This window comes from Mustela erminea, chromosome X (assembly GCF_009829155.1).
Source record: "Mustela erminea isolate mMusErm1 chromosome X, mMusErm1.Pri, whole genome shotgun sequence".
Lineage (NCBI taxonomy): Eukaryota > Metazoa > Chordata > Mammalia > Carnivora > Mustelidae > Mustela > Mustela erminea.
In genome coordinates, this window is record NC_045635.1 from 98,869,912 (window position 1) to 98,896,772 (window position 26,861).

At 42.3% G+C, this 26,861-nt stretch overlaps 1 protein-coding gene across 4 annotated transcripts in view; it reads left to right on the forward strand.

Annotated features, from left to right (window-relative positions):
- The window catches only part of DOCK11 (dedicator of cytokinesis 11), a 191,193-nt gene that overhangs the window by 150,386 nt on the left and 13,946 nt on the right, over positions 1 to 26,861 (forward strand). For all 4 annotated transcript variants that reach the window (XM_032331697.1, XM_032331695.1, XM_032331696.1 and 1 more), the window contains 4 exons: positions 9,829 to 9,935; positions 18,125 to 18,247; positions 20,549 to 20,662; positions 21,328 to 21,474. In XM_032331697.1, the coding sequence (XP_032187588.1) occupies positions 9,829 to 9,935; positions 18,125 to 18,247; positions 20,549 to 20,662; positions 21,328 to 21,474 (491 nt within the window). The remainder of the gene's footprint in view (positions 1 to 9,828; positions 9,936 to 18,124; positions 18,248 to 20,548; positions 20,663 to 21,327; positions 21,475 to 26,861) is intronic.

Genomic DNA, 26,861 nt, shown 5'->3' on the forward strand with positions numbered 1-26,861 from the left:
TGGAGAACGCTGCCTTAGACAGTTGTCCACAAATTAGAGAGGATGGTCCTTGGTGCATGTCCAGGGGTCCAGCTGAGAAGTTCTGGCATGCTTTTGGAGCTAAATAGATACAAGTTCAGATGCCTTGCGGCGGCTCAGAACAGTTTGACTTGACTCATGTCCCACCTTCTTTAAGGTGGCTTGGCTTAGTGCCAAGAGAGACCTCCTTGCACATGATTTCTTCGGTGGGAAAAAGTGAGAGCCTATGAGTGGGCACCTGGCTTCCCCAGCAGTACAGGACCGGCCAAAGAGGCCCATTTCTCTCTCGCCCTGCCGGAGTCCCGGCTCCTGAGCCGCATGACTTGGGGTGGGGAAAGGGAGGGAGTGTCCAGGTAGGATTCCTAGATGGCTTTTAAAAGACAGGAATCCAAAACAAACAAACAAACAACAAAAAAGACAGGAATCCTACTGGCTGCATTGCAGGCTCTATCCGGAACCCGCCAGCAAGGCACGAGGGACACTTAGCTCATGGATTCTACCCCCCCCCCCCCCCCCCCCCCCCCCCGCCATCGCCCCATCTAGCCCCTAGCCCATAGGTACTCTCCACGCCTTGCACATCTAAACTACACGCTCCTTTATCCTCTAGCTGGGTCCCTGGGCATTCTCCTGATAGGTGATGAGAGCCAGCTTTTGCAGATGACCAGAAAGCCATCCAGAATCTGTGGGCCCCTTGGGGAACATGGACTTGAGCTTCAACACCAGCCTTGAGAGAGCAAAAGGGAGCTGTTAGCACCCGGCCTGGTGTGTCGCATGAGGGAGAGAAGGCATACAAGCTTCAGAAATCTGCCACAAAGGGGAGCAAGGAGTGTGAAGCCAGGCTATCCATAGGAAGGCGGGGAAGGCCCCATGGAAGTTAATTCTCTCCCAGAGTCGGCCAGTAAAGGTGGTTGGAGATGACTGCTACTTCAGATGCAAGACTTGAGAGAACAGGATAAACAAAGGAAACATGACACCAACAAGGGATCCCAACAATCTTCCAGTGACCCGTGTCAAAGACTTGGAGCTCTGCAGTTTACCTCCTCAAGAATTCAAAATAGCCGTGTTGGGGCACCTGGGTGGCTCAGTGGATTAAGCCGCTGCCTTCGGCTCAGGTCATGATCTCAGTGTCCTGGGATCGAGCCCCGCATTGGGCTCTTTGCTCAGCGGGAGCCTGCTTCTCTCTCTCTCTCTCTGCCTGACTCTCTGCCTACTTGTGATTTCTCTCTCTGTCAAATAAATAAATAAAATCTTTAAAAAAAAAAAAAAAAAATAGCCGTGTTAAGGAAGTGTAATAAGGAAGCTACAATAAAACTGAAAGACAGCTCAATGATGTCAGGAAAACCATACGAGAACAAAACAAGAAGTTAAACAGAAATTTTGAAGGAAACACAAATTCTGGCATTGAAGAATACAACGAGTGAAGTGAAGAATGCAACAGAGCATTGCCAGCAGAATGGATCAAGCAGAAGAACTAATCTGTGAAATAGAAACCAGGACCTTTGATGGGGCGCACGGGTGGCTCAGCTGGTTAGACATCCAACTCTTGGCGTAGGCTCTGGTCATGATCTCAGGCGCCATGCTCAGTAGGTTTTTTGCTTGAGATCTCTCTCCTTCTGCCTCTGCCCCTCTACCCTAAAATAAATAAATAGATCTTTTAAAAAAAACAAGAGAAGAAGAAGCCAAGACCTTTAAAATGATCTCATCAGAGAAGAACAAAGGACAAAAGAATGAGAAAGAGTGAAGAAGCTTATGTGGGTGATCTTCGGGACAGCATCAGAGGAAACAATCTGTGAATTATTAGAGTCTGAGAAAGAGACAGAAAGCTTTTATTTCAAGAAATATTGGCCGAGAATGTCCCAAGTCTAGAGAGAGATTTGGACACCCATGTTCACGAGGTTCATAGATCCCCAAAAAACTCAGAGAACTTCTCTAAAGACGTGTTTATAGTAAAACTGTCAAAAGACAAGGAATCCATGGGGCTCCTGGGTGGCTCAGTTGGTTAAGCATCTGCCTTCCGCTCAGGTCACGATCCCGGGGTCCTGGGATTGAGCCCCACATTGGGCTCCCTGCTTGGTGGGAAGCCTGCTTCTCCCTCTCCCACTCACCTGCTTGTGTTCCTCTCTTGCTGTCTCTTGCTGTCTCTCACTGTGTGTCAAATAAATAAATAAATCTTTTTTTTTTTTTAAAAAGACAAGTAATCCTAACGTAGCAAGAGAAAGTAAGTTTGTAACTTACAAGGGAACCCCCCTAAGTCTATCAGTGGATTTTGCAGCAGAACCTTACAGGCAAGGAGAGAGCGGGGTGATCTACTCAGAGCACTGAAAGAATAAAACTGCCAATCAAGAGTACTCTTTCCAGCAAAGTTGTCCTTCAGAAATGATGGACGGATGAAGATATTCCCAGGCAAACAAAAGCTGAACAAGTTATCAGAAGTGCCTTGCAAGAAGTGCTGAAATGAAAAGATGCTAATTAGTGACATGAAAACATATGAAACAGGTTCGAATGAATGGGTAAACATGTGGCACATATACATAATAGAATGTTATTCAGCCACAAGAAGAAGGAAATCCTGCCAATTCGGGTAATATGAATGGACCTTGAAGGTGCTCTGCGAAGTGAAATGAGTCAGAAAGAGAAAGACAAACACCGTATGATCTTACTTTCGCGTAGCATCTAAAAAGTTGAATTCACAGAAGCAGAGAGTGAAATGGTAGTTGCAAGAGGCTGGGGTTGGGGGTGGGTGGGGAAAACAGGAAGATGTTGGTCAGAGGGTAGAAACTTTCAGGTATAAGATGAATACATTCTGGAGATCTAATGCACAGCACAGTGATCATAGTTTAAGAAACTGGATTATATACTTGATAGTTGCTGGGAGAGTGGATCTTAAATATTCTCATCTCCCCCCAAATGGTAAGTACATGTGGTGTTAACACCGCTATGCTAATCGTTTTGCAATATACACGTGTGAAATCAACACACACACCTTAAACTTACACAGTGTTAGGTATCAATTATGTCAATAGAGCTGGAGGGGAGGTCGGGAGCGGGGCAGGCAAAACAGAAAGGGAGTCAGTGGTCTTGAAGGGCTTCGGGATCCAGCAGGTCTAATTCAAGACTCTGCCTGAAAGTTTCCCTTTCCAGAAACGATATTGCTGGCTACTACTGTAGAAACTACTCGAGCTAGGTTTAAAAATTGACCAGGTACGGATATTGCAAAGAAACCTTCCACTATCTATCATAATGGCCAAGCTACTTCCTCTAAGGTAGTTGAATGAGTAACATGAGGGTAAAATGAAACCATCTTGTGGGAGTCCTATCACTCTGCCTTGGTCTGTGAGAACACAGCCATGTTTATTTTGTTTTTTAACTCCAGGATTCCTACAGTTAACTACATGGCTTTCATTTTACATCTAAGGCTCAGTGTTCGATTGCCTCATATAATACCACCTGTGTGAGGAGAACCTCTTTCTTTCTTTTTAAGATTTTATTTATTTGTCAGGGAGAGACGGAGAGCACGAGCAGGAGAAGGGGCAGAGAGAAGCAGATTCCCCACTGAGCAAAGAGCCCGAGGTGGGGCTCAATCCCAGGACCCTGGGATCATGACCTGAGCCGAAGGCAGATGCTTACCCGACTGAGCCACCCCGACGTCCAGGAAGAACCTCTCTCTAAAATGAGTTTTCCCAAGCATGGTGTCATAACTAAATGGAGATTCATTTTACTTATACTTTAAATGAACACTTTCTGTTTGATACCAAAATATTTTTTTTAACAGTCCATGTGTTTGAAATTGGCATACTCTGGTTTTCTCCTTTTTTAGTACATAGGTGGTTTTAAAATGGAAAAATCTTACTTACCAAAAGAAGTCCCTGTTTCAGGGTTGGTTTGTTTGTTTTTTCCTACATCCCTGTTCTGCCCATGAAATTACAGCCAAAATAAATACTGAACTTGTACACCTGTAATTCCAAATAAACTGGTAGAAGAACTCTAAACACACTAATACATTCTTAGGTGTGTTTTTCAGATAAGTGAGGTTAATATTACCTCCTCTTTTTATTAGAGAAATCACAATAAGAGTTTTATGTCTACTGAAAATGGTTAGAAATATTAAAATATTTCCCTAGAATTTGTTTCCACAAGTCCAAAGACCCTACAATCACGCAGGAATCAAGGATTATTCCTCTCCATTATCATTCCTTAATCTTTAACACTATAAGACTGGACAAAATAGTAAGTTAAAAAAAAAAAAGAAAGAAGGAAATATCGCTGTGGTTTTTTGGACATTGGCTTGAGGCTGCTAGCCTGAACACCAAATCGTGTGGCACATTTCAGTAAGTGTAAATGGTGCTTAAAAACATTTTTTTTTAATTTGAGTATAGTTGACACACAAGTTTCAGGTGTACAGCATAGTGATTTAACCCTCTGTGTTATGGTATGGTCACCACGAGTCCCATCTGTCCCCATACAACGCCATTACAATACCCTTGGCTATATTCCCCACGCTGTGCCTTTTATTCCTGTGACTTATTCATTCCATAACTGGGAGCCTGTATCTCCCATGCCCCTTCACCTATTTTTGCCCACCCCCCATTTAAATATTTACTTCATAATCCCTTTGAGGTTTTTTAGCTTATTCTTCTTAGAACTCAAGGGGCCCCTCTCCAAATAGGGAAAGATGTTTAGCATTTTAAAGAAAACATAATGTTAAATTGAGGAGTTTACATTCTTATTTATTTATAGCTGCCATCTATTTTTAGACTTGGAAAATCCTACTTGTTAAACTAGCAAAGCTTATTCCAAAATGGGGACAGAGTTGTAAAACCCTCAGGGATCCCCCTTACCCTTGGCTCTGGTCATTCCAATGATCCAGAACACCCTCTTTTGGTGATTAGCTGATTAAACTATGCAGCTACAGTACTGTGGACTGCTAAAACACATTGTGAAAACACAATAGCAATGTGGACTGCTAAAACACATGTGAAAACACATTTTGAAACTTAATCCATTAACCTGTTACCTGGTCTGAGAACTTCAGGATCTAGTTAAGAGCTGGGTATTTACTGGGCAAATAAAAACACAGCTGAGTGCAGAACTAAGGAAAAAAATAGTTTTATTAACACTTAAAGACAGACTTAGTTCAAAAATATAGTTGAGCAATTCTACAACCTTTTGTTTTCACTGTTAAGTGTCCTTTGATGATGAAAACAAAAGGGAAGGAGAGTTAGAATGTATTTTAAATCTTTGACACATCCGAGTGCCTGGGTGGCTCAGTTGGTTAATCATCTGCCTTTGGCTTGGGTCCTGATCTCAGGGTTCTGAGATGGAGTCTAGCTATCATCGGGTCCCTGCTCAGTAGGGAATCTGCTTCTCCTTACCTTGCTCCCCCTGCTTGTGCTCTCTCTCTGCCAAATAAATAAAGTGTTTTTTTAAAATAACAAATCTTTGAAATATTGATTGCAAAAATTTTGTTTTCTCCTCCTATGCCATTTCTCTTGAAGTCATTATAAAGCACTTCTAATCAAGATGAAATGAAATGCTACTGACCAGCTCACATATTGGTGACAGATGTTCTCCTGTTTGGAGTTTTGAAGGGAAAAAAAAAAACAACCTAATTTGTCCCATTGGGTGGTTTCCTAAGCAAGCAAAGGCTTGGCCCCTTCCTCCCTGGGGCTGACACCAGAAGACCAGCAACGGCCATTTCTAGATTTGTGTGTGTGTGTGTTTCAGGCCCTGAACCGGAAGGGAAAGGGGAAGGAGATGTGTGTTTCTCCCTGTCACCCCCACCCCACTTCTCTCAGTCAGCCAAAGCTCTTGCTGTTCCTACCAGAGAGACCTTAAGGATTATAGTTCTCTTCCTTTTACCTAAGTTACCTCTAAGTGGTGATGATTACTGGCTGTCGGTTACTCTCACCCCCACGGATAGAAAAGAAAACCAGGTCTAAATGTCCCCATTTCCATTTTATCTGAGAGCCCCCCAACTATTCTAGATCTCCTTCTTTTAAGCTGGACCTCATGTACCTCTCCCTCTTCTCTTCCCGAGGGCAGGCACAAATGTTCCCCCCGTCTCCCCCGTGGATGGGAGGCGGGGGAGATAAGAGTCCAGTCTCCGCATTCTTCCGCCACCACTTGGCATCCAAGGTTCGACAAAGCTGCTGTCCGAGAGGGCTCCCCCAGCAACCCAGAAAAAGGAATTTCCTTTCCCATAGAATCTGTTCTTTTCATTCCTTATAGGGTAATGTTGCTCCCTTTCTCAGGTCTTCCTACCCTGAATTTGGTAGCTTAAGTCCTGTAGGCTTTTTATTTCCGGATTCCTTGCCAATCACAGCCTTTCCCCTCTTTTGCCCTCCTTTCAAGACTTTCAACCTCTTATCCTTCTTCTGACCAGCAGTCTTCCTTTATCAAGGGTTTGACTGCTTCCCCATCCTCCAAACTCCTCCCCACTTTTTTTTTTTTTACCCCCACCCCCACCCCGATCACTTGTGCTCAGGGTAGTGGTCTGTCCCTGGGCAGTTTGCATCTTGCTTTCCCTGGGACAGCAGTCAGGAATAGAGCATCGATAGCTGTGAAGGGCAAGGTCAGGAGCCCAGGTCGTATGCCCCGGAAGATCCATCGCGGACTCTGGAAAATCACCTTCTGCAATGCTACACGGAGCTGTGTGAGGTTCCTGAAGTAGGCGCCCCCCTCTGTTGGGGTGTAGACACGGGTCACTTCTAGATTCAGCAACTCCCTTCATCTGAAAATCTTAACAGCATTTTAAAGACCCTCACAACCAAAAGGGTCCTCTGATCACTGGACAGTTTGGTGGGTGCCAATAACTTAAGGAAACAAGGGGATATCGTCTGCTCTGGGTAGAGTTCTGTCAGGCATAGGAGTGAAGCTAAACACACTTAGTCTGATAGTGAACTCGGAGGCTAGCAATCCGTAACAGCCGTCTTGTCACCAGATGCAGCAGACCACGAGCTCCAAAGTGGGTGTTGACCTGTCAGTTTCTGAGGGAAAAAAAAAACAGCCCATAATTTGCCCTCTTCCTACTTACAACTTATACCGGGAGACTCTCTCCCACGATGCTTTAGCCTCATCAGATCTCTGGTATAGGAGCGAGCCTTCTTTTGTCCTCCCCTAAATCGCAGCATTCTAGAAGAATCCTAGATTTGGGAATCCCTTAATAAATTTTAGCTCAGACAGGAGTTTTTTTGTTTGTTTGTTGTTGTTTTTTTTTTTAAGATTTTATTTACTTATTAGAGAGCTAGAGACCACAAGTAGACAGAGCAGCAGGCAGAGGAAGAGGGAGAAGCAGGCTCTCTGCTGAGCAGGGAGCCTGATGTGGGGCTTGATCCCAGGACTCTTGAATCATGACCTGAGCCGAAGGCAGCCGCTTAACCAGCTGAGCCACCCAGGTGTCCCCAGACAGGAGTTTTTTCCCTGCCTATGGACCTAGCGGCCAGAGACCTTCAGGGACTGATGTTTTTTTCTCTGTCAAGGACTACACTGTATTGCTTCGCTCAATTTTGGGGGCCCTCTTCCATCCCGCCTGGCTCTTGACTTCACCGAGGTGCTCAAACGGACATTTTCTCAATTTCAAAATGTTCTCCTGATGCACTACCCGAAGAATGGCTGAATCAGACCTGTTACTGGTCCCCAGCAAGATAAGGGGTATTATCCTGAATGTAAATCAGCTATGTGACTGAGCATAGTTAATTCAGGGGACATTTTTCCCCCCATAGACTTTGTCGAAGAAGGAAATGATGTATTGATTCATGTTCTGGTGCAGGTTCCTTATCTTGTTGTGGTCCAGCACTTGGAATAGAACACTCTAGAAGTCTATGACAGACCATTTTAGGCACGGTTATCTTTAGAAACGAAATGTGTCATGCCCTATCTTAAGTGTCTTTTATTACCTGATTTCTTTGAAAAAAAAAATGGCCTTAAAGTCCATTGGGTCCAAGTAAATCTCATTGTCATTTCCTTCCCTCTCAGAAATTCACTGATTGCCCCCAATGTGTTTCTCCATTCTTGAAAAAGGACTTCAGAATAACCCCATCTTTCCTCACCCAAACCCCATCTGTCTGTCTGTCGTTCTGTCTCTCTCTCTCTCTCTCTCTCTCTCTCTCAGAAGCATGGTGCTTCCTTGATAACTCATGCTCCAGTAAGCATCTTACCAGGCAGTGTATGTCTAGTTAGCTTTCATGTAGACAGGAGGAGTTGGCAAAATCCAAGCCTCGATACATGACCTTTTTTCTTTAAACCATAATTCTGAGAAATCTCCGAAATATAAAGTCCAACTCTCTTAAATCTTCCTTCTGTTTTCCCTAACCTCTAACCTTGGGGAGCTTTCTCGGGCTTCTGCCATGAGTAGATCATGCTTTCTAAGCATCACTATTCCAGAGGTTCTAGAACAATAGATTGCCAACAATTTTTATTCCCTCGCAACCAGCCGATTTTCACCCACTAGCAGATTCTTTTATAAGGAGGCTGGATTTTCTGTAACTCTTAAATTCCAGCCCACCTACGGAAAGGTAAGTAAAAACAGGAGTTGTTGGGACACGTTCCCCTGTCCAGAATGTGGCTGGCACCCACGTGGCCTGCCCTCTGTACCTACACTCTTCACTTGACAGGAACCACTTGGTCCACAGTCCTACAGCAGCTGTCCTCAGCTTGAGCTCACTTGCTGCTTCTCCGGGGTCCAGCTGTAGCTTCACTCACTGTACCGGCTGGCAACAATTGTCCTATCTTGGAAAAACCCATTTATTGGTAGCTTTGCATTCAGCACTCCTTACATGCTAGGTTCTGTTCTAAACCCTTTGCGTTTCCTTGAATTCTCGCGAAGTCACTGTTATCTCTGTGTTACAGCTGATGAAACTTTATACAGTTCTAGGGAGATGAGCAGGGCTCAAGTCACACAATTAGTGCTAGACCTGAAGATACCGGACTCTGAAAGCTCTGATTCTCCCAGGGTCTGCTCCTTTTCTCCAAGGTTGATGCTTTAGCCCTGTTGTATGTTTTCTCTTTCTGCCTCTCTTACAAGTCCTGGGCTAGGCTTCCCCCAATGACCCACTTCCTTTCCCAATTCTACAGTGAGATCAGGAGCTATAAATGGTTACAAAAATTCATTCTCTGGTTACCTGAAAAGTACATGGCCTCCTTGATTAGGTGACAAGCCAGAAACATACAGGATCAAAGTGTTAGATGACACTTGGGAAACAGGGACTCTACTAGCCCTTGAAGATGAGGCAGAGTCCCAGAAGGAAACTTACTTGTTGGTAACCTGAGCTCACTTTTTGGGGGAAAAGACCAGTAAAATGTGTAGTAGATGGGAACCATTTGTAAAATTCTTTACAGACTGAAAATCGCACTTAGGACTTTGATTGGTACAAAAATATCCACATTCGTTTTTAAAGGTAACCAGTCCCTGTAAGGCTGTTATTTACAAAATGCTTTTTTTTTCCCCATGGATGGGACTGGAGGAGATTATGCTGAATGAAATAAGTCAAGCAGAGAAAGTCAATTATCATATGGTTTCACTTACTTGTGGAACATAAGGAGTAACATGGAGGACATTAGGAGAAGGAAAGGAAAAGTGAGCTGGGGGAAATTGGACGGGAAGACGAACCACTAGAGACTGTGGACTCTGAGAAACAAACTGAGGGTTTTGGACGGGGGAGGGATGGCTGAACCTGGTGGTGGGTATTAAGGAGGGCACGTATTGCATGGAGCACTGGGTTTGGTACATAAGCAATGAATCTTGGAACACTGAAAAAAAAAACAATGCTTTTTAAAAAAATAAATTCCTTTCACTGCTTTCTGTTCATACAGAATTATTCCCTAATGGATGTTCAGCCTTCAAGAAAATTACTCCCAATATAGACGAAGAAGGAGCCATGAAAGAAGATGCTGGAATGATGGATGTCCATTATAGTGAAGTAAGATTCCAGGGCCTGCAATGCCAGTTATAGGAATTTAACTTCTTGAAATTTATATTAAAAAATTATTACAGTTAACTTAATTTGGAAGGGAACTGAGGACTGATGAACTGTAAACATGAAACCTTCCCAGGGCCAAGATGTCCCTATTTGGAATATGGAGCCGTGACTCTGGAACGGATCCTATCGTCTGGCTTCAGAGAGGCACTATTTATCATCTTCAAACTGCCATCCCAGTAACCAGATCAGAGTCAACATACTTTGGAAAAAACCTCCTTTAAAAAAATATAGCTCACAATGTAGCCACTCAGCAGAGTATGCCTAAGAGTCTGTTTAAACATGGAAAATTTCTGCTGTAAATTTCATATGGCTACCAGACAGCTTTGGTTGTCAGTCAACAAACATTTATTGGCTTATGAGCAAGGCCCTGGACCTGATGATGTAGGTGCTATAAAATAATCAGCCAGGGCCAAACCCTCACTGACCTCCGATGCCTACCTGAATGGCTGATCCACCTACACAGAATGGGGGTGGGGTGGGGAGCAGGACCGTACCATTTGAATGATACACACAGTGTGTTCCACGTAAAGTCAAAGGTGAGAGAGGTGCCTTTGAGCTGAGGTAGAACAGTGAGCTGTGATTAGAGAGGGGTGAAGAAAGAGGACACCACCAAAGTGGTCTACAAGGTGGGACGGTATGAGGCTTTGGGGCAATAGAATGGATCCTTTTGGCTAAACCCGGTTGGGTTCACATAGAGAAGAGAAGTAGTTGAGGTGATATTTTTGAGAAACTGGGTGTTTGGGCTTTATTCAGGAGAATGTTGAATTACTCTCAGACAATGAGGACAGAACAATGGCGGGATGAAAGCAAGGAACTGGAGAGTGTCATTTGGCAGTAATGTGGGAGACGTGTTGAAGATAGAGGCTAGAGAGAGGGCTGCCCAGGAGTCTAGATGTGAGGCAGTCAGGGCCGAAACCCACCTGCTGGCTGAGTCGGGATGCACTGTGAAGATAGGAGGAAGGCCTGCTGGGAGGAGAACCGGAAGGGGAAGAGTCAAAGGTAGCCCTGAGCTTTTGGGTTTGACTGTTCCAGAAAAACTACAGGTGGGTGATTTTCCAGGGAAGATGATGAATTCCATCTTTGATATATGTTGAATTTGGAGTAGGAGTGTTATCACAACGGAAGTAACCATCAGGCTTCTAGGAGTTTAGAACCAAATCTGAGGAGAGAGATCAGGGTCAGAGAGCCACATCTGGAAGTCATCTGTTGAGAACCAAAGCAGAGCAAGGATGGGAGGTCACAGAGCCAGTGAAAACCAGAAAACCAAAGACTGAAACACAAAGAAGTTTGCAGAGTGGGAAGATGAAAAAATGAACAAAACCAGAAATTTAAGGGGTTGTAGTCCCATAGAAACACATTTTTTTTAAAGATTTTATTCATTTGACAGACAGAGATCACAAGTAGGCAGAGAGGAAGGGTAGCAGGCTCCCTGCTGAGCAAAGAGCCAGACTCGGGGCTTGATCCCAGGACCCTGGGATCATGACCTGGGCCGAAGGCAGAGGCTTAACCCACTGAGCCACCCAGGTGCCCCTAGAAACACATTTTTGAGAGTTGTATTAAGAAACATCAGCAATCAGATTGAAGTGACAGAGATATACTTTATTATACTGAATGAATTGTTTTGTTTTTTTTAAATACAAGACAGTCTCAAGTTAGCTGTAGTTCATGTAGCTAAAATGACATGTTTAGAAGCTTTAACTATTTCTATATGGGTCTCTTGCCTCATCAGTAACATAAGGACAATACCATCCTGGTCAATTCAAAATAAATGTAAAGCTTTCTGTAGCTCATTAGGCACTACAGAAGTGTCAGGCTTTGTGGCTGATGTACTTGACAGTGATGTTACACTTTACTCTAGAACCTAGAAGGGTAGATATTTACAACATGTTTGCTAAGTCAATTATAACAGATACTCTAGAAACTTGCATTTTAATTCCAGCTCAGTGCTTGACTGTGAAGCCTTGGGGAAGTTAATTCACATTTTTGGGGGGCAGGGGGTCTTAGTTAGACTTAAATGATTTCCCAGAGACCTCCAGTTCTTATGGGCTGACAGTGGAAGAATTCAGGGGAGTTATGGAAGATAAATGGTTGAGCCCAACTAAAGTTACATTCTCGTCTTCCAAATAACATCTTCAGCTTATTCACAGAAATAGCCTTGAGCCTGAGTCAGATACCTTCAAAGAGAATGGCAACATTTCCTATTAGTCAAGAACTATAATCTGTTTTCTATGTAAACACATTTGCTGGAACTCTCATGTGTTCTCAGTAATAATTTATACATTTTATTTGATGTATACAGATAGAATCATGTTCAGAAAAGCCTTTGTATGTTGCAGCTTGTGGAAGAAGGCTTCCTCATGCTCGAGCCAAAGGAAAAATAACTGACACTGATTTATGAGCTTTATTGAAATGAAAAGTACAAATGGTTGTCTATATAGTGCCTGTATTTACATACGTGAAAAACCAATAATAATGAAATTTAATTTGTTTCTAAAACTGCATGTCTGACCTTTGATTTGGAATAGGTTTTTTTTTTTAAAGATTTTATTATTTGTCAGGAAGAGAGAGAGAGAGAGAGAGCACAAGAGGGGCAGAGGGAGAGGGAGAAGCAGGCTCCTTGCTCAGCAAGGAGCCCAATGCGGGACTTGATCCCAGGGCTCTGGGATCTTGACTTGAGCTGAAGGCAGATGCTTAACCAACTGAGCCACCCAGGCATCCCATGATTTGCAGTAGTATTTAGGGATGTAATTGGCACATTCCTAAGCAAACAGTTTGATGAATTTTGATAGTTGTATATATCCATGTGACTTATCAGCAGAAACAAAGAAATAGAACATATCCATTCTTTTTTTTAAGATTTTATTTATTTATTTGACAGAGAGAGAGAGAGCACAGGCAGATAGAGTGGCAGGCAGAGGCAGAGGGAGAAGCAGGCTCCCTGCTGAGCAAGGAGCCCGATGTGGGACTCGATCCCAGGAGGCTGGGATCATGACCTGAGCTGAAGGCAGCTGCTTAACCAACTGAGCCACCCAGGCGTCCCGAACATATCCATTCTTGCATAAAGTTCTCTTAACGCCCATCTCCAGCCAGCCTCCCCTCCCTACCACCTAATTTCTATCACCATAGATTAATTTCGCCCATATCAGTGTCATAAAAATGGACTCTTTCATTCCATTCAATAAGTACCCTTCTGCATCTGGCTTCTTTTGCTTAATCTGATGTTTTTGAGATACATCGATGTTGCTAAGTATATCAAAAGTTTGTTCTTGGGGCACCTGGGTGGCTCAGTGGGTTAAGCCTCTGCCTTCGGCTCAGGTCATGATCTCAGGGTCCTGGGATCAAGCCCCGCATTGGGCTCTCTGCTCAGCGGGGAGCCTGCTTCCCCCCTCTCTCTGCCTGCCTTTCTGCCTACTTGTGATTTCTGTCTGTCAAATAAATTTAAAAATTTTTTTTTAAAAGTTTGTTCTTTTTCATTACTACATAATATTCCATTGTATTGATAACTGATTTTTTTTTCCTGAACCCATTCTCCTGTTGATGAATTTTAGATTATTTCTATTTCGGGGCTGTTATGAATAAGTCTGCTCTAAACATTCTTAATCTATGACCTTTTGTGGACTTATACTTTCATTATTCTTGGGTAAATACCTAGGAGTAAAATTGCTGGATCCTAGGGAAGTTGTGTATTTAATCTTATAAGAAATTGCCAAGAGTTTCTGAAAGTGGTTGGACAATTTTATACTTCCACCAGGAAAGGATGAGAGTTTCAGTTGCTCCCCATCCTCACCAACATCTGACGTGGCTAATCTTTCTTTTATTATTGCCATTCGAGTTGGTGTCTCATTGAATTTTTAATTTATATTTTCCTTTTTTTTTTTTTAAGTAGTCTCCATGCTGGGCATGGAGCCCAACACAGGGCTTGAACTCAGGATCCTGAGATTTAAGACCTGAGCTAAAGTCAAGAGTTGGACCCTTAACCTCCTGAGCCACCCAGGCACCCCATTGTGAACCAAAAATATGCTCTGGTTTTAAGTTCTTTGTCAGATACATGTGCTGCAGATTTGTCTTTGATTTGTTTATTCATTTCTTAATTGAGTCTTTTATTGTGCCAAAAGTTTTGGTTTTGATGAAGTGCAACTTAACATTTTAGTGGTTTGTTCTTTTTATGTCTGGTCTGAGAAATCTTTGCTTACCTCAAGACTGCAAAGGTGTTGCCCTACCTTTTTTTTTTTTTCAGATTTTATTTTTAAGTCATCTGTACACTCAACGTGGGGTTCAAACTCACAGCCCTGAGATCAAGAGCCACACGCTCCTCCGACGGAGCCAGCCAGGCACCCCCTTACCTTTTCTTCTATAAACTTTGTCTATACATGTTATATTTAGCTCTGTAATCTGGAATTCATTTTTGAGCCTGCAATCAGATAGAAGTCAAGGTTGAAGGCAGATATTTAGATGGTTCACACCATATGGGGGAAAATGAAAAAATTTCCTTTCGCCTGATTAAATTACTTTGGCACTTTGGTCAAATTTCAGTTCTTTAGGTATGCATAGCCTGTTTCTGGACTCCGTTCCGTAGCACTGACCTGTTTGTCCATCTTGATATGAATATCACACTATCTTGATTGCTCTAAGTTGAGAAGTCTTGAATCTGATAGTGTTAGCCCTCCAGCTTTTTTTTCCCCCCAGTCATTTTGGCTAGTCTGCATCCTTTGAATTTCCATATAAAATTCAGAATCCTCTTCTCTAATTTCCTCAGAATCGCCTGCTGGAAGTTTTGGGGGCATTTTGTTACAGTTATATATCAGTCCATGGAGAGTGATGTTTTGTGATTTTTCGGGACATAAGTCTTTTGTTGGATTTATTGGTAGATGATTGATGTTTTGCTGCCACTGTAAATAGTATTGCTTGATTTCTTTCTCAGTTTGTTGTTGCTAGTATCTATCCATTCGGTTGATTTTTGTATGTTCATCTTCCGATCTGCCGCCTCGCTAAATACGCGTATTTGTTTTAGGGGTTTGTGTATTCCTGAGGCTTTTCTGCCTATGCACTCATGTCATCTGCACACACAGGCGTTTTTACATTCACCAATCTAGATGCCTTTTCTCTCTTTGGGTTGCCTGGTTTCACTGGCTAGCACCGTCATCATGTCGAATTCAAGTGGTGAGAACAGACATTTTGACCCATTCTCAAACTTACACGAGAAGAGTGTTCAGCCTGTAGGTTTTGCCCAGGTGCCGTTTATCAGACTGAGGAAGTTTCCTTCTAGTTCTTGTTTGCTGAGCGTTCTTTTTTAATATCATGAAGGGATGTTGAGTTTTTCCCAATGCTTTTTCTGTATCTATTGCTGGAGGCACAGTTTTCTCTTATCTCCCGCTTTGTTCTGTCATTACAGTGAATTTTTTTCCCCATTGTAAGCCAGCTTTACATTTCTGCAACTCACTAGTTTGTAAGAGATTTTTAATTCCCCCAAAGTCCTTCCTTCCCACTGTTGTTAGGAATTCTAATTTGGCTAGTGAATCTTAATATACATTTTTTCAAGTAGCAGCATTCGATGCCACTATACTAATGACTGAGGAAACCAATATAAATAAAATATTGTTACTACTCTTGAAAACTCGCAGCCTGTTTGGAAAGCCAGACAAAGGTAATGGGCAAGTAGAAGGATATTTATCCACCCAGTGAATTCTCAGAGTAGGATAAAAGGTATCTAGTGTTGATTAGGAGAAGGATACCAGAAGAGGTGATATCTAAGCAGTCTTAAAGGGGTTAACCCCTGGGAGGAGAGTAAAGGGCATAAGGCCCAGCATGGACAAAGGCACAGAGTGAGGGCCACACTGTGGTGCCCCAAACTTCTGGTAGCTCTTTGCTGTTGGAGCATAAAGTACAAGGCTGGGCACCATGAATGATGAGATTATAGAAGCGTCGACTAGACTATTGCCAGCCTCATGTGCCAGATGAAAGATCTTGTCCTTTGCTCTGTGGGTGAAGTGGCAGCCATCTTGAAATTCTAAGAAGGGGAGACAGACATGGTCTGGTTTGCCTTTGGAATCAGAAGCCTACAGCAGATAGATTTATAAGTGGTCAGGCTGGAGGCAGGAAGATCAGTGAGCAAGAAAATAATACAGTCCTGAACCTTAGCAGTGTGTGTGGAAGTAGAGAGGAAGGGTCAGATTTAAGAAACATTTAAGAAGTCAGACTGGCAGGGCACGTGGGTGGCTCAGTGGGTTAAAGCCTCTGCCTTTGGCTCAGGTCAAGATCCCAGGGTCCTGGGATCAAGCCCCACATCGGGCTCTCTGCTCAGCCTGAGGAGCCTGCTTCTTCCGCTCTCTCTGCCTACTTGTGATTTCTGTCTGTCAAATGAATAAATAAAATCTAAAAAAAAAAAAAAGACTGGTAGAAGTTGGCAACGAGCTGACGGGAGGATGAGTGGAGAGAGAGAGCACACTGGGTCTCCAGGGCTGCCATAATGGAACCACATGTATCGTCTCACAGCTCTAGCATCTAGAAGTCTGAAATCAGGGTGTCAGCAGGGCCATGTTCCCCTCTGACACTCTGGGGACAATCTTTCCTCGCCTCTTCCTAGCTGGTCTTTGGCATTCCTCGACTCCAGACTCTGCCTCTGTAGTCACATGGGGTCCTCCTCCAAGTCTCTGTCTTGTTGGGAGGATCCCAGCCATATTGGATTAAAGGCCCACCCTACTCCAGTGTGATTGTGCCATAATTAATTATATCCTCAGTAACCCTATTTCCAAATAAGGTCACATTCTGAGGTAACTGGGGGTTTGGACTTCAGCATCTCTTTTCAAGGGACACCCTTGAACCCATCCCAGGGGTGGAGTCAAAACGACTCTTAAGTCTTCTAGCTAAGAGTTCATAGGGTGTTGCCCTTGGCTGAATAGGAAAAACACAAGTGAAAAAAACAGTTTAGGAAGAAGCTGAGTTCAGAATTGCCTAAAGGGTATACAAGAAGAGCCATTTTAGGGGCGCCTGGGTGGCTCAGTGGGTTAAGCCTCTGCCTTTGGCTCAGGTCATGATCTCAGGGTTCTGGGAGATCGAGCCCCGCATTGGGCTCTCTGCTCAGCAGGGAGCCTGCTTCCTCCTCTCTCTCTCTGCCTGCCTCTCTGCCTGCTTGTGATCTCTGTCTGTCAAATAAATAAAATTAAAATCTTAAAAAAAAATAAGAGCCATTTTAGCATTCAGTTCTGTAAATCTCAAAAGCATCTCATCTCTTCAAGAGAGAAACAAACTTGTTAAGACTTCTGGCTAGCGGGGGTAACGGGCTTCATCAGCTCATTGTTGAGAACATGAGATGGTCATAAAATTATCTGTTGCAACTGTTATTTTCTGGCAAGGTCAGATATCTCTATCTTGAGCTATTATCTTCTCATCCTCCCCCAATTTTAGGGCCAACAGTCAGGAAGGAAGCATTCTTTACCAAAATCACTTCATTTTCATAAACACTCCTATCACTCCCACAAGAGCTTGAAAGTTGTCAAATCTTCTTTTTTTAAAAAATTTAATTTAATTTAATTTTTTTTCAGTGTTCTGAAATTCATTACCACACCCAGTGCTACATGCAATACGTGCCCCCCTTAATACCCACCACCAAGCTCACCCAACCCCCCACCCCCCTTCCAAAACCCTCAGTTTGTTTCTCAGAGTCCACAGTCTCTCAAATCTTCTCAAGACTCTGTTATATTATGTGTAAATACAGCTTCAGTATAAAAAAGAAACAACATTCAGAGGCTTAGTGGGATTTATCCCATCAGACCTTCATTCATTCTCCAGTTGGAACAAATAATGCATCCCCTTTTAAAGATACCCTTTCTTAGTGGGTGACACTTTTAAGTACAGTTAACATCTTCATTGTGTGAGTAAATGAAATAAATAGGTATGCTTCACTGTTGTCAGGGATTACTTTCATATTTTTGAGAAGGGTTTCCATTTCAAGTATTTGATTTAAAAGTATTTGATTTCAAGTATTTGATTTAAAAAGTAGAGTTGCATAAGCCCTGCTCCTTCGGTGCACGTTCTGTTTGTTCTGTGTGTACTTGAAATGGCTCAGAATTTATTTGCCCAGAACCCTCAAACCATCTCTAATTCCTGATTGCGTTTTGCTCTTAATGCAGGAAGTGTTGCTGGAATTGCTAGAACAGTGTGTGGATGGCTTATGGAAAGCAGAACGTTACGAAGTAATTTCTGAGATTTCCAAGTTGATCATTCCAATTTATGAGAAACGTCGTGAATTTGAGGTAGGTCATTTAAACTTGGGTATCATTGGCCTCAACTATGTTTTGGGGGAAAAAACAGTCATGTAGTTATGTCACTATCCCTCTACTATGCATCCTCCGAAAACTAGAAGGTTCGTTATGTTACGGCATTTGTATTTTATTATAGAATATAGATACTTAACTGTGTTGTTTTGAAATATTTGTCTAATTTGAAAGTTCCTATCCTTCAAAACCCTGTGAAATCCTATAATGAGAATCCGACTTGACATTCATAGAGATTTGCCAAAGGAAATTAAGGGCAAAACATGCAGAATATAAGTTTAAATTTCGATTATATAAGTGGTTCTTAAAACATTTTAATCCAGCAGTTTCCCCCCTTTCCCCTCAAGACGTAAAAAATTCAGTGTTGTCTTCACCAAACCTTCACTCAAAAAAGCTTCTGAATTTCCCTGTTGCCTGAGAAGAGGCATAAGCCTGGCCTATTCTTTTCAGTTCGATGGGGAGACTAAAGGTTCTGACAGCTGACCTGGGGGACGTAATTAAGACACTAGGAATAGTCCTACCATGAGGAGTTTCTCCAATTTAGTCTGCCAGCCAAAGCTGTTGATAAAGGCTAATTAATAAAGACTAGTAGTGGGGCACCTGGGTGGCTCAGTCGATTGAGCATCTGACTTTGGCTTGGGTTGTGATCTCAGGGTCCTGGGATCAAGCCCCATGTCAGGCTCTCTGCTTGGTGGGGAGCCTGCTTCTCCCTCTTACTCTCCCTCTGAGCTCTCCCTTTCTCTCTCTTTCTCTCAAATAAAGAAATAAAATCTTTTTAAAAAGAAGAAAAGAAATGACATTGCTCCTTCCATCAAAGCATTACATCCTAAGAACCTTCGTAAAATGTCTGTAGTACCTACTTTCATACTAGCTTGAAGATAAGGCTACTAGAAACCCAGGGAGCATTTTGCTGCTTGGTCAACTAATAGGGAGGAAAAAAAAATGTATCTTCTCTACACATGAAAGGAAATGATATTTTCTGTAGGGGCACTACTCCTGTTTCCCTAGAGGCTTGTAAAGGTCTGTGCAGAACCCCTGACGTTCTACATGAGATGTAGGCATTGTTTCTAGGACACCGGAATTTAATTTTTCTCTGTGTATTTATGGGATGGGCTGAAAAGTGTCAAGAGATAGCAGCCATAAAGATAAGGAAAATTTCCCTCCAGTTGAGCTCAACTGTTTCTGTGCCCCCCTTTTCTGTTGAGGTGAAATTCACAGAACATGCAATTAACCGTTTGAAAGTGTACAGTTCAGGATCATCGAGTGCATCTGTGATGCTCGGAACCCACGACCTCTCTCTAGTTTCCAAACATTCTTATGGTCCCAGAAAAACACCCCCTACCCACTAAGTAATCACTGTCCTCCCCACCCGCCATTCCCTGGTAATCACTGATCTGCTTTCTGTCTCTCTCGGATTTGCCTATTCTGGATGTGTCATCAAAAGGGATTAATGAAGATGTGACCTTTTGTGTCTGGCTTCTTTCACTTACCATGATACTTAAAAGGTCATCCAAGTCGTAGTGTGGATCAGGACTTCATTCCTTTTTATGGCAGAATGATTTTCCATCACATGGCTCTGCCACAGTTTGTTTATTTGTGTATCCTGTGGCAGATATTTGCGTTGTTTTCGCCTTTTGGCTATAAGAAACAGTTGCTGTTACAGACACACTCGTTTCTGTGTGGCCATATGTGTTCATTAATCTTGAGCATATACCTAGGAATGGAATTGCCAGGTTTCATGAGATAATTCTTCGTTTAACCTTTTGAGTAACCACCAAACTGCTTTCCCTTTTATATATTTTTATATATAAATATGTATTTATATATATTTATATATACTCTTTATATATATACTTTATATATATATATTTATTTTTATATCTGCATTTTTTTATTTTAATTTAAAATTTTAAGATTTTTTTATTTATTTGAGAGAGAGAGCATGAGTGATGGGGAGGGGCAGAGGGCAGAAGGAGAAGCAGACTCCCCTCTGAGCGGGGAACCCAACACAGGACTCAGTCCCATGACCCTGAGATCATGACCTGAGCCTAAGGCAGATGCTTAAATGACTGAGCCACCCAGACGCCCCTCTGCCCTTAGACTTAACATGGTTGAAGAATTTTGTCTAATTGTGACAAAGGGTCAGGGACCCCAACAAAACCATTTTGAACAGGAAATAGCGTTGCTTCCCCAAACCTCCCCCTCCACCCCATGCATGTGTCTTAACCATTTAGTAATGAGCCAAAAGACAAAGCTGATTTGTATATTCTCCTTTTTCAGAAACTTACTCAAGTTTATAGAACTCTTCATGGAGCTTACACAAAAGTTCTAGAGGTTATGCATACAAAAAAGAGACTTTTAGGGACTTTCTTCAGGGTTGCCTTTTATGGCCAAGTAAGTATACAGAAGTATGTTGTTTTTCTTTTTGAACATTCACCTTTGAATTACTAGATTGCTACAGCAGTGAGTACTGGTTCTTGGAGTCTGTCTAGGTAGAGGGCGGATCACAGCAGCCAGAAGCCTCTGTAAGTGTAAAGTTCACTTTGGTTTCTATATCTGAATCCATTAGTTCAGAGTACAACATGGAAGATTTGAATTTTTCCCTCGGTTTCATTTTCTGTTGAACTTCTTAAAGTGTATATTTAATATCTATTATATTAATTATATATTATATAATATATAGTTATATATAAATATTATGTATTCTATAAATATACAATAAATATATTAATGTTAAGTATAAATAAATATATATATGTATTCATTATATTGATATCTATTATATTTAATATCTGCAAGCTTTCAAATAAACAGGGAAGTGTGACAGGGAATGAGAAAAACCCTAGTGGGGAAATCGTCAGGCCAAGGATATGTCCCTGCAATGGAGAATTTGATAATTCTTAGGTATTCAAAATTAAGAGAGTGAATACACTCTGTGGCTCTCGGTGCTACTGAAAACATATTTCAGATAGATATATTATTGCCAGTTAGTTGTGCGCTGTCTCTAAGTGCTCCGCTTGCTCCAGCTACCAGTGATTGTGTGTTTCACTCTACAATAGTCTTTCTTTGAAGAAGAAGACGGGAAGGAGTACATCTACAAAGAACCTAAACTCACCGGCCTCTCGGAGATTTCCCTGAGACTCGTGAAACTTTATGGCGAAAAATTTGGCACAGAGAATGTTAAAATAATTCAGGATTCTGATAAGGTAACGTATACCCTGTGTTTTGAAATCATTGTTTGTGAGTTCCAAACGTGGTACATTGCTGGCTTTTTCCTTTTTTAGCTGGCAGGCGAGAAGTATGGACATAGAGCCTGTCCAGACAGTGAAAGAAAGGATGGGGGTTTTTTGGAGTCAGAGTAGGATTCAAATCTCCATTCACCTCTCTCTCTCTCTCTCTCTCTCTTTTTTGAAGATTTGTATTTATTTAAGAGAGAGAGCATGAGAAAGAGGTTACGAGCAGGAGGGCAGGGCAGAGGGGGAAGCAGGCTCCCCACTGAACAGGGAGCCTGACGCGGGGCTCAATCCCAGGATCCTGGGATCGTGACCTGAGCCAAAGGCAGACGCTTCACCGGCTGAGCCACCCAGTTGCCCCAAATCTCCATTCTTGCCACTTGCTAGCTAGGTGACCATAGGGAAGTTACTTAACTTCTCTCTGCCTCATTTTTCTCATTACAAAGTGGAGAGACTACTCATGCCTTTAGTGCATTTCCTTCAAGCTGTCCTTAGTTTAGTAGTTACATGTGCAATGAAGTACATTTAAGAGCGATCCCTTGGTCTTGCTCTAAAAGTTACCCATCCCACCAGGCCCTGGCAGGCCAGGATGAAAAAGGTTCCAGCAAGAAAGCCTCTTCCCCAGAGATGCATCATTTCCCATAGGCGACTTTTGAGGAAAGCACCGTAGGAATGCCTGACTCTTCTTAGTCGCCATAGATGTGCCCAGAATGAGAGCCGGTTGTTAGGGCAGGAGGGACCTACCCAGCGCGGGATCTGCAGGCCACAGTGATACTTACTGAGCGACGGCTAGTAGGCAATGTCAGAGCAGAAAGCTCACAGCCATGGTAAAGACCCTTCACAGCCCGTCATGAAAATGCTCTCGGCTTTGGAGACTCATCTCCCGTGGAGATGGTTTTACCTTGACTCTCAGCCTGAGATATTTTAAAAGCAGATCTGCCAGTAGGTTCCACGTTCATTAACATTTGACACCACCCCTCTACTTCCTTCTTCATCAGTGTCACTATTTTGTGGTGTTTTATTCAGTTAAGACAACGGAAGATTTTATCTCCCTGTATCCAGATAGTCTCAGGCTCATTGCCGCACAAATGTTACTATAAATGGGAAGTTAATGGAAAGCCAAGCTTCCTGAACAACACACAGTTTTTTTTGCCTGACTTTGCCTCTAAAAACCTGGTGAGCCAGCCCTAGGGACAAACCACTCTCAGGCAGCTGGACTGCTAACATTATGTTACGCACAATATGTGAGTCATTCTCCATTGACGACAGACATCATAAGCAGTTGCTACTTTGAAAGTCCTTATTTCTGTCTTGATGTGTGCAAGTAAAGATTAAAAACACTCTTGTACCTTGCCAAAGAACAAAATCTACTTAAGAGCACAGACAGTTCAAAGAGCTGTTTGGCAATATTTTCCAATATTTTAAACGTACGTTTCTTTGGACACAATAATTTCACATTTAAAGGTTGTTCTTTTTTTTTAAAGGTAGGTAGGAGGACAGAGGGAGAGAGACTCTGAAGCCCAGCTCCACACCCGCAGCATGGAGCCCAACCCGGGGCTTGATCTCATGACCCTGAGATCATGACCTGAGCCAAAATCAAGAATCAGGTGCTTAATGCACTGAGTCACCCAGGAGCCCCTGCGTGTTTAAGATTTTATCCTGTAGGCATACACTATCAGAAAGATGGATGATTAAAGGTGTTCAAGGCTGCAAAGTTTATAGAGAAAGCTGGAAGCAATCTAAATGTCCATATGGCTAAAGAAATGGTATTACCCACAAAATGGATATAGTGACCTATGTGTTAAAAAAAATTCACATAGATTTATTTAGAAGTGTCGATTTGAACCTGTCAAGATATATTCTTGAGCAGGGAAAAAAGTGAGGTGCAGGAAATCATGGCTAGGCTGATCACATTGGTGTAAAAAATGATGTTCACAAAAACTTGTGTATTCTTAGGAAATTTCTGGAATGAGACACACAAAACTGTTAACTGTGCCTACCCTTGAGGAGAGGGACTAGGATCTTACACAGCAAGAAATTGTTGACTTTTCATGGATACCCTTGTGTATGGTTTGAACTTTTTACCATATACATATTTTACTTTTATAAGGTTAAAATAAGGCTTGACCTCTTTTTTTAAAAATTTCCCTTCTGTATTTTGTCTTAGCCTGGATAATTACCTCAACCATCTCCTGAGGTCTCTTAGGAAAGATCTCGCCTTTTTTTTTTTTTTTTCTGAGTCTAGTTGACACGCAATGTTACGTTTGTTTCAGGTACATAACATAGTGATTCAACAAGTTTATGCCTTAATGCCGTGCTTAAGTGCAACTCCCACCTGTCACCACTATTACAGTGTCATTAACTGTATTCCCCATGCTGTGCCTTTTATTCCCGTGACCTATTCATTCCATAACTGGAAGCCTGTACCTCTCCCTCTCCTTCACCCATTTTGCGCATGCCCCCCTTCCCCTCCCCTCTGGAAACCACCAGTTTGTTGTTGTTGTTGTTTTAAGATTGATCGATTGATTTGAGAGAATGAGAGCACACAGAGGTAGTGGGAAAGACAGACTACCCACCGAACAAGGAGCCGGACCCAGGGCTCGATCTCAGGACCCAGGATCATGACCTGAGCCAAAGGCAGACACTTAACTGACTGAGCCACCCAGGCATCCCCAGTTTGTTCTCTGTAGAGAAATCTAGCCAGTGACTGGGAGAGAAAAGAAGGTTAAGGTTTCTGGAGCTAGGCTTATAGATTTTCACATAAGATCAAATAGAATGGGTTTGGAGAAGTTCAAAGATGCTAAGAAACTTTCTGTCCCCTGGATGTCCTCCTGTATCTACTGAGGGGGGAAAAAAAAGGATACAGAGACTGCTCCCCAAGAGGTTTTTGTTGTCTTTTCATTTGTTTGTTTCCATTTTTTTTTTCCACACCAAACACGAAAAAGGGCTATCATCAGTTGCAGTAACATTGACAAAGTTACCAACAGCGAAGGCCCAAGTCCAATTAAACTGGGAAAACACTGAAAGAAGGACCTGGGCATAGCGTCGGGTGAATGGGGAGACTAATAGAGGGGAGGGTATCTAGGGCCCACAGACAACTGTCCAGCAGGGACAGCTCTGAGATTTGCCTCTGGCAGCGTAGCTTCTTAACATGGGATTTAAGCTTTTCATGAAATGGTCCATAACCACCGTAGTTTATGCCTCTGGAAGAGAACCATTCTGCTTTCCTGTGGTCCCTTTGGAGGACCAGAGGACCCAAGATAGGACTAATGTCATCAAGTGTGCCCACTCTCACAATGTCAGTCACTGCTTATGGATATACAAATGGGTAAGCTTTCCTATAGGACAGTTGTGTCATGTATATCAAAATCCTTGCTACCGTGTAAATCTTTTAAGGAAACCGCTTCTAGGAATTGATGCTGCAAATAAATCCAAAAATAATGCTCATAGTTTTAGATGCACGGATGTCCCTCGGACCATTGTTTGCAATGGCAAAATGTTGAGAAACAACCTAAGACTCTGTTGATAAGGGACTGATCCAGTAAATCGTGTCTGTCCATATATCCATTAAAAGTCACGTTAATGAGCGGGGCGCCTGGGTGGCGCAGTCAGTTAAGCATCTGCCTTTGGCTTGGGTTGAGATCACGCCGTCCTGGGATCGAGCCCCACATCAGGCTCCCTGCTCAATGGGGAGTCTGCTTCTTCCTCTCCCCCTGCCTCCCCTTCAGCTTGTGCTCACTCACACTCTCTCTCAAATAAAGTCTTTTTTTTTTTTTTAAAGTCATGCTAATGACCATATAGAACTATAATAACTAAAATGTGTTTTTTGTTACACATACACAGAACTTTCTTAATTTGACCATTTTTATGTGCAGAGTTCAGTGGTGCTTACTGCACCATGTTGGAAAGAAGCAGCAAAAGTGGACATCCTTGCTCTGTTCCTAATCTTAGAGGGAAAGCTTTCAGCCTTTCAGCATTGAGTATAATGTTCACTGTGGGTTTCTCCTAGGGGCCCTGATTAGATTGTGGAAATTCCCTCTGTTCCTGGTTTATTGAGTATTTTTATTATGAGAGATGTTAAGTTTTGTCAAATGTCTTTGCTGCATCAATTGAGATGATGATGAAGGGGTTTTTTCCTCCTTTATTCTGTTTATGTGGTGTATTACCTTGATTGATGTTCATTATGTTGAGCCGTCCTTGCATTCCAGGAATAAATCCTACTTGGTCATGGCATATAATTCTTTTAATATGCTGCTGAATTCTCTTTACCAGTATTCTGTTGAGGATTTTACATCATAAGGGATATTGGTATAGGGTTTTTTTTGTACTATCTTTGGCTTTGGTTTCAGAGTAATGCTGACATTATAGAATGAGTCAGGGTGTGATCCCTCCTCTTCAGTTCTTCAGAAGAGTTTGAGAAGAGTTGAGGTTAGTTCTTTAAGTGTGTTGTAGACTTCACCAGTGAAGACATCAGGTCCAGAGATTTTTCTTCATCAGAAATTTTTTTAAGATTTTGTTGGTTTGTTTTTTGGTTTGTTTGTTTATTGGAGAGAGAAAGGGAGCAGACAGGGGACGGGACAGAGGGAGAGAATCTCAAGCAAACTCTACACTGAACGTGGAATCTGACATGGGGCTCAGTCCCATGACCCCGAGATCATGACCTGAGCCAAAATCAAGAGTCAGACACTCAACTGACTGAGGTGCCCCAGAATTTTTTTTTTTTTAAGGTAGCCTCCATACCCAGCATGGAGCTGACATGGGGCTCAAACTCATAACTCTGAGATCAAGACCTGAGCTGAAATCAAGAGTCAGTTGCCCAACTGACTGAGCCACCCAGGGGCTCCCATCGGAACATTTTTGATTACTGATTCAGTCTCCTTACTAGCTATAGAGCTATTCAGATTTTTCCTTTTTTTTTCATGGTTTTGTCTTTGTAGGCTTTGTGTTTCTAGGAATTTGTTCATTTCATCTGGGTTATTTAATTTGTTGGCATTCAGTTTTCATAGTACTCTCCTATAATCATTTTTATTTCTATAGAATTGGTAGTAATGTAATTTTCATTTCTGATTTTAGTAGTTTTGATTGTTCTTTTTTTGTATTAGTCTTTCTAATTAAAGGTTGTCAATTTCAGTGACTTTTCAAAGAACCAAACTTTGGTTTCATTACTTTTCTCTATTTCATTTACCTCTGCTTAATCTTTATTTCCTTCCTTCTGCTAGCTTTGTGTTTAGCTCCTCTCTTTCTAGTTCCTTAAGTTATAAAATTATGTTGTTGAATTGAGATCTTTCCCATTTTTTAATGTTGTGTTTAGCACTATAAATCTGCTACTTGACACTGCTTTTGTTGTGTCCTATAAGTTT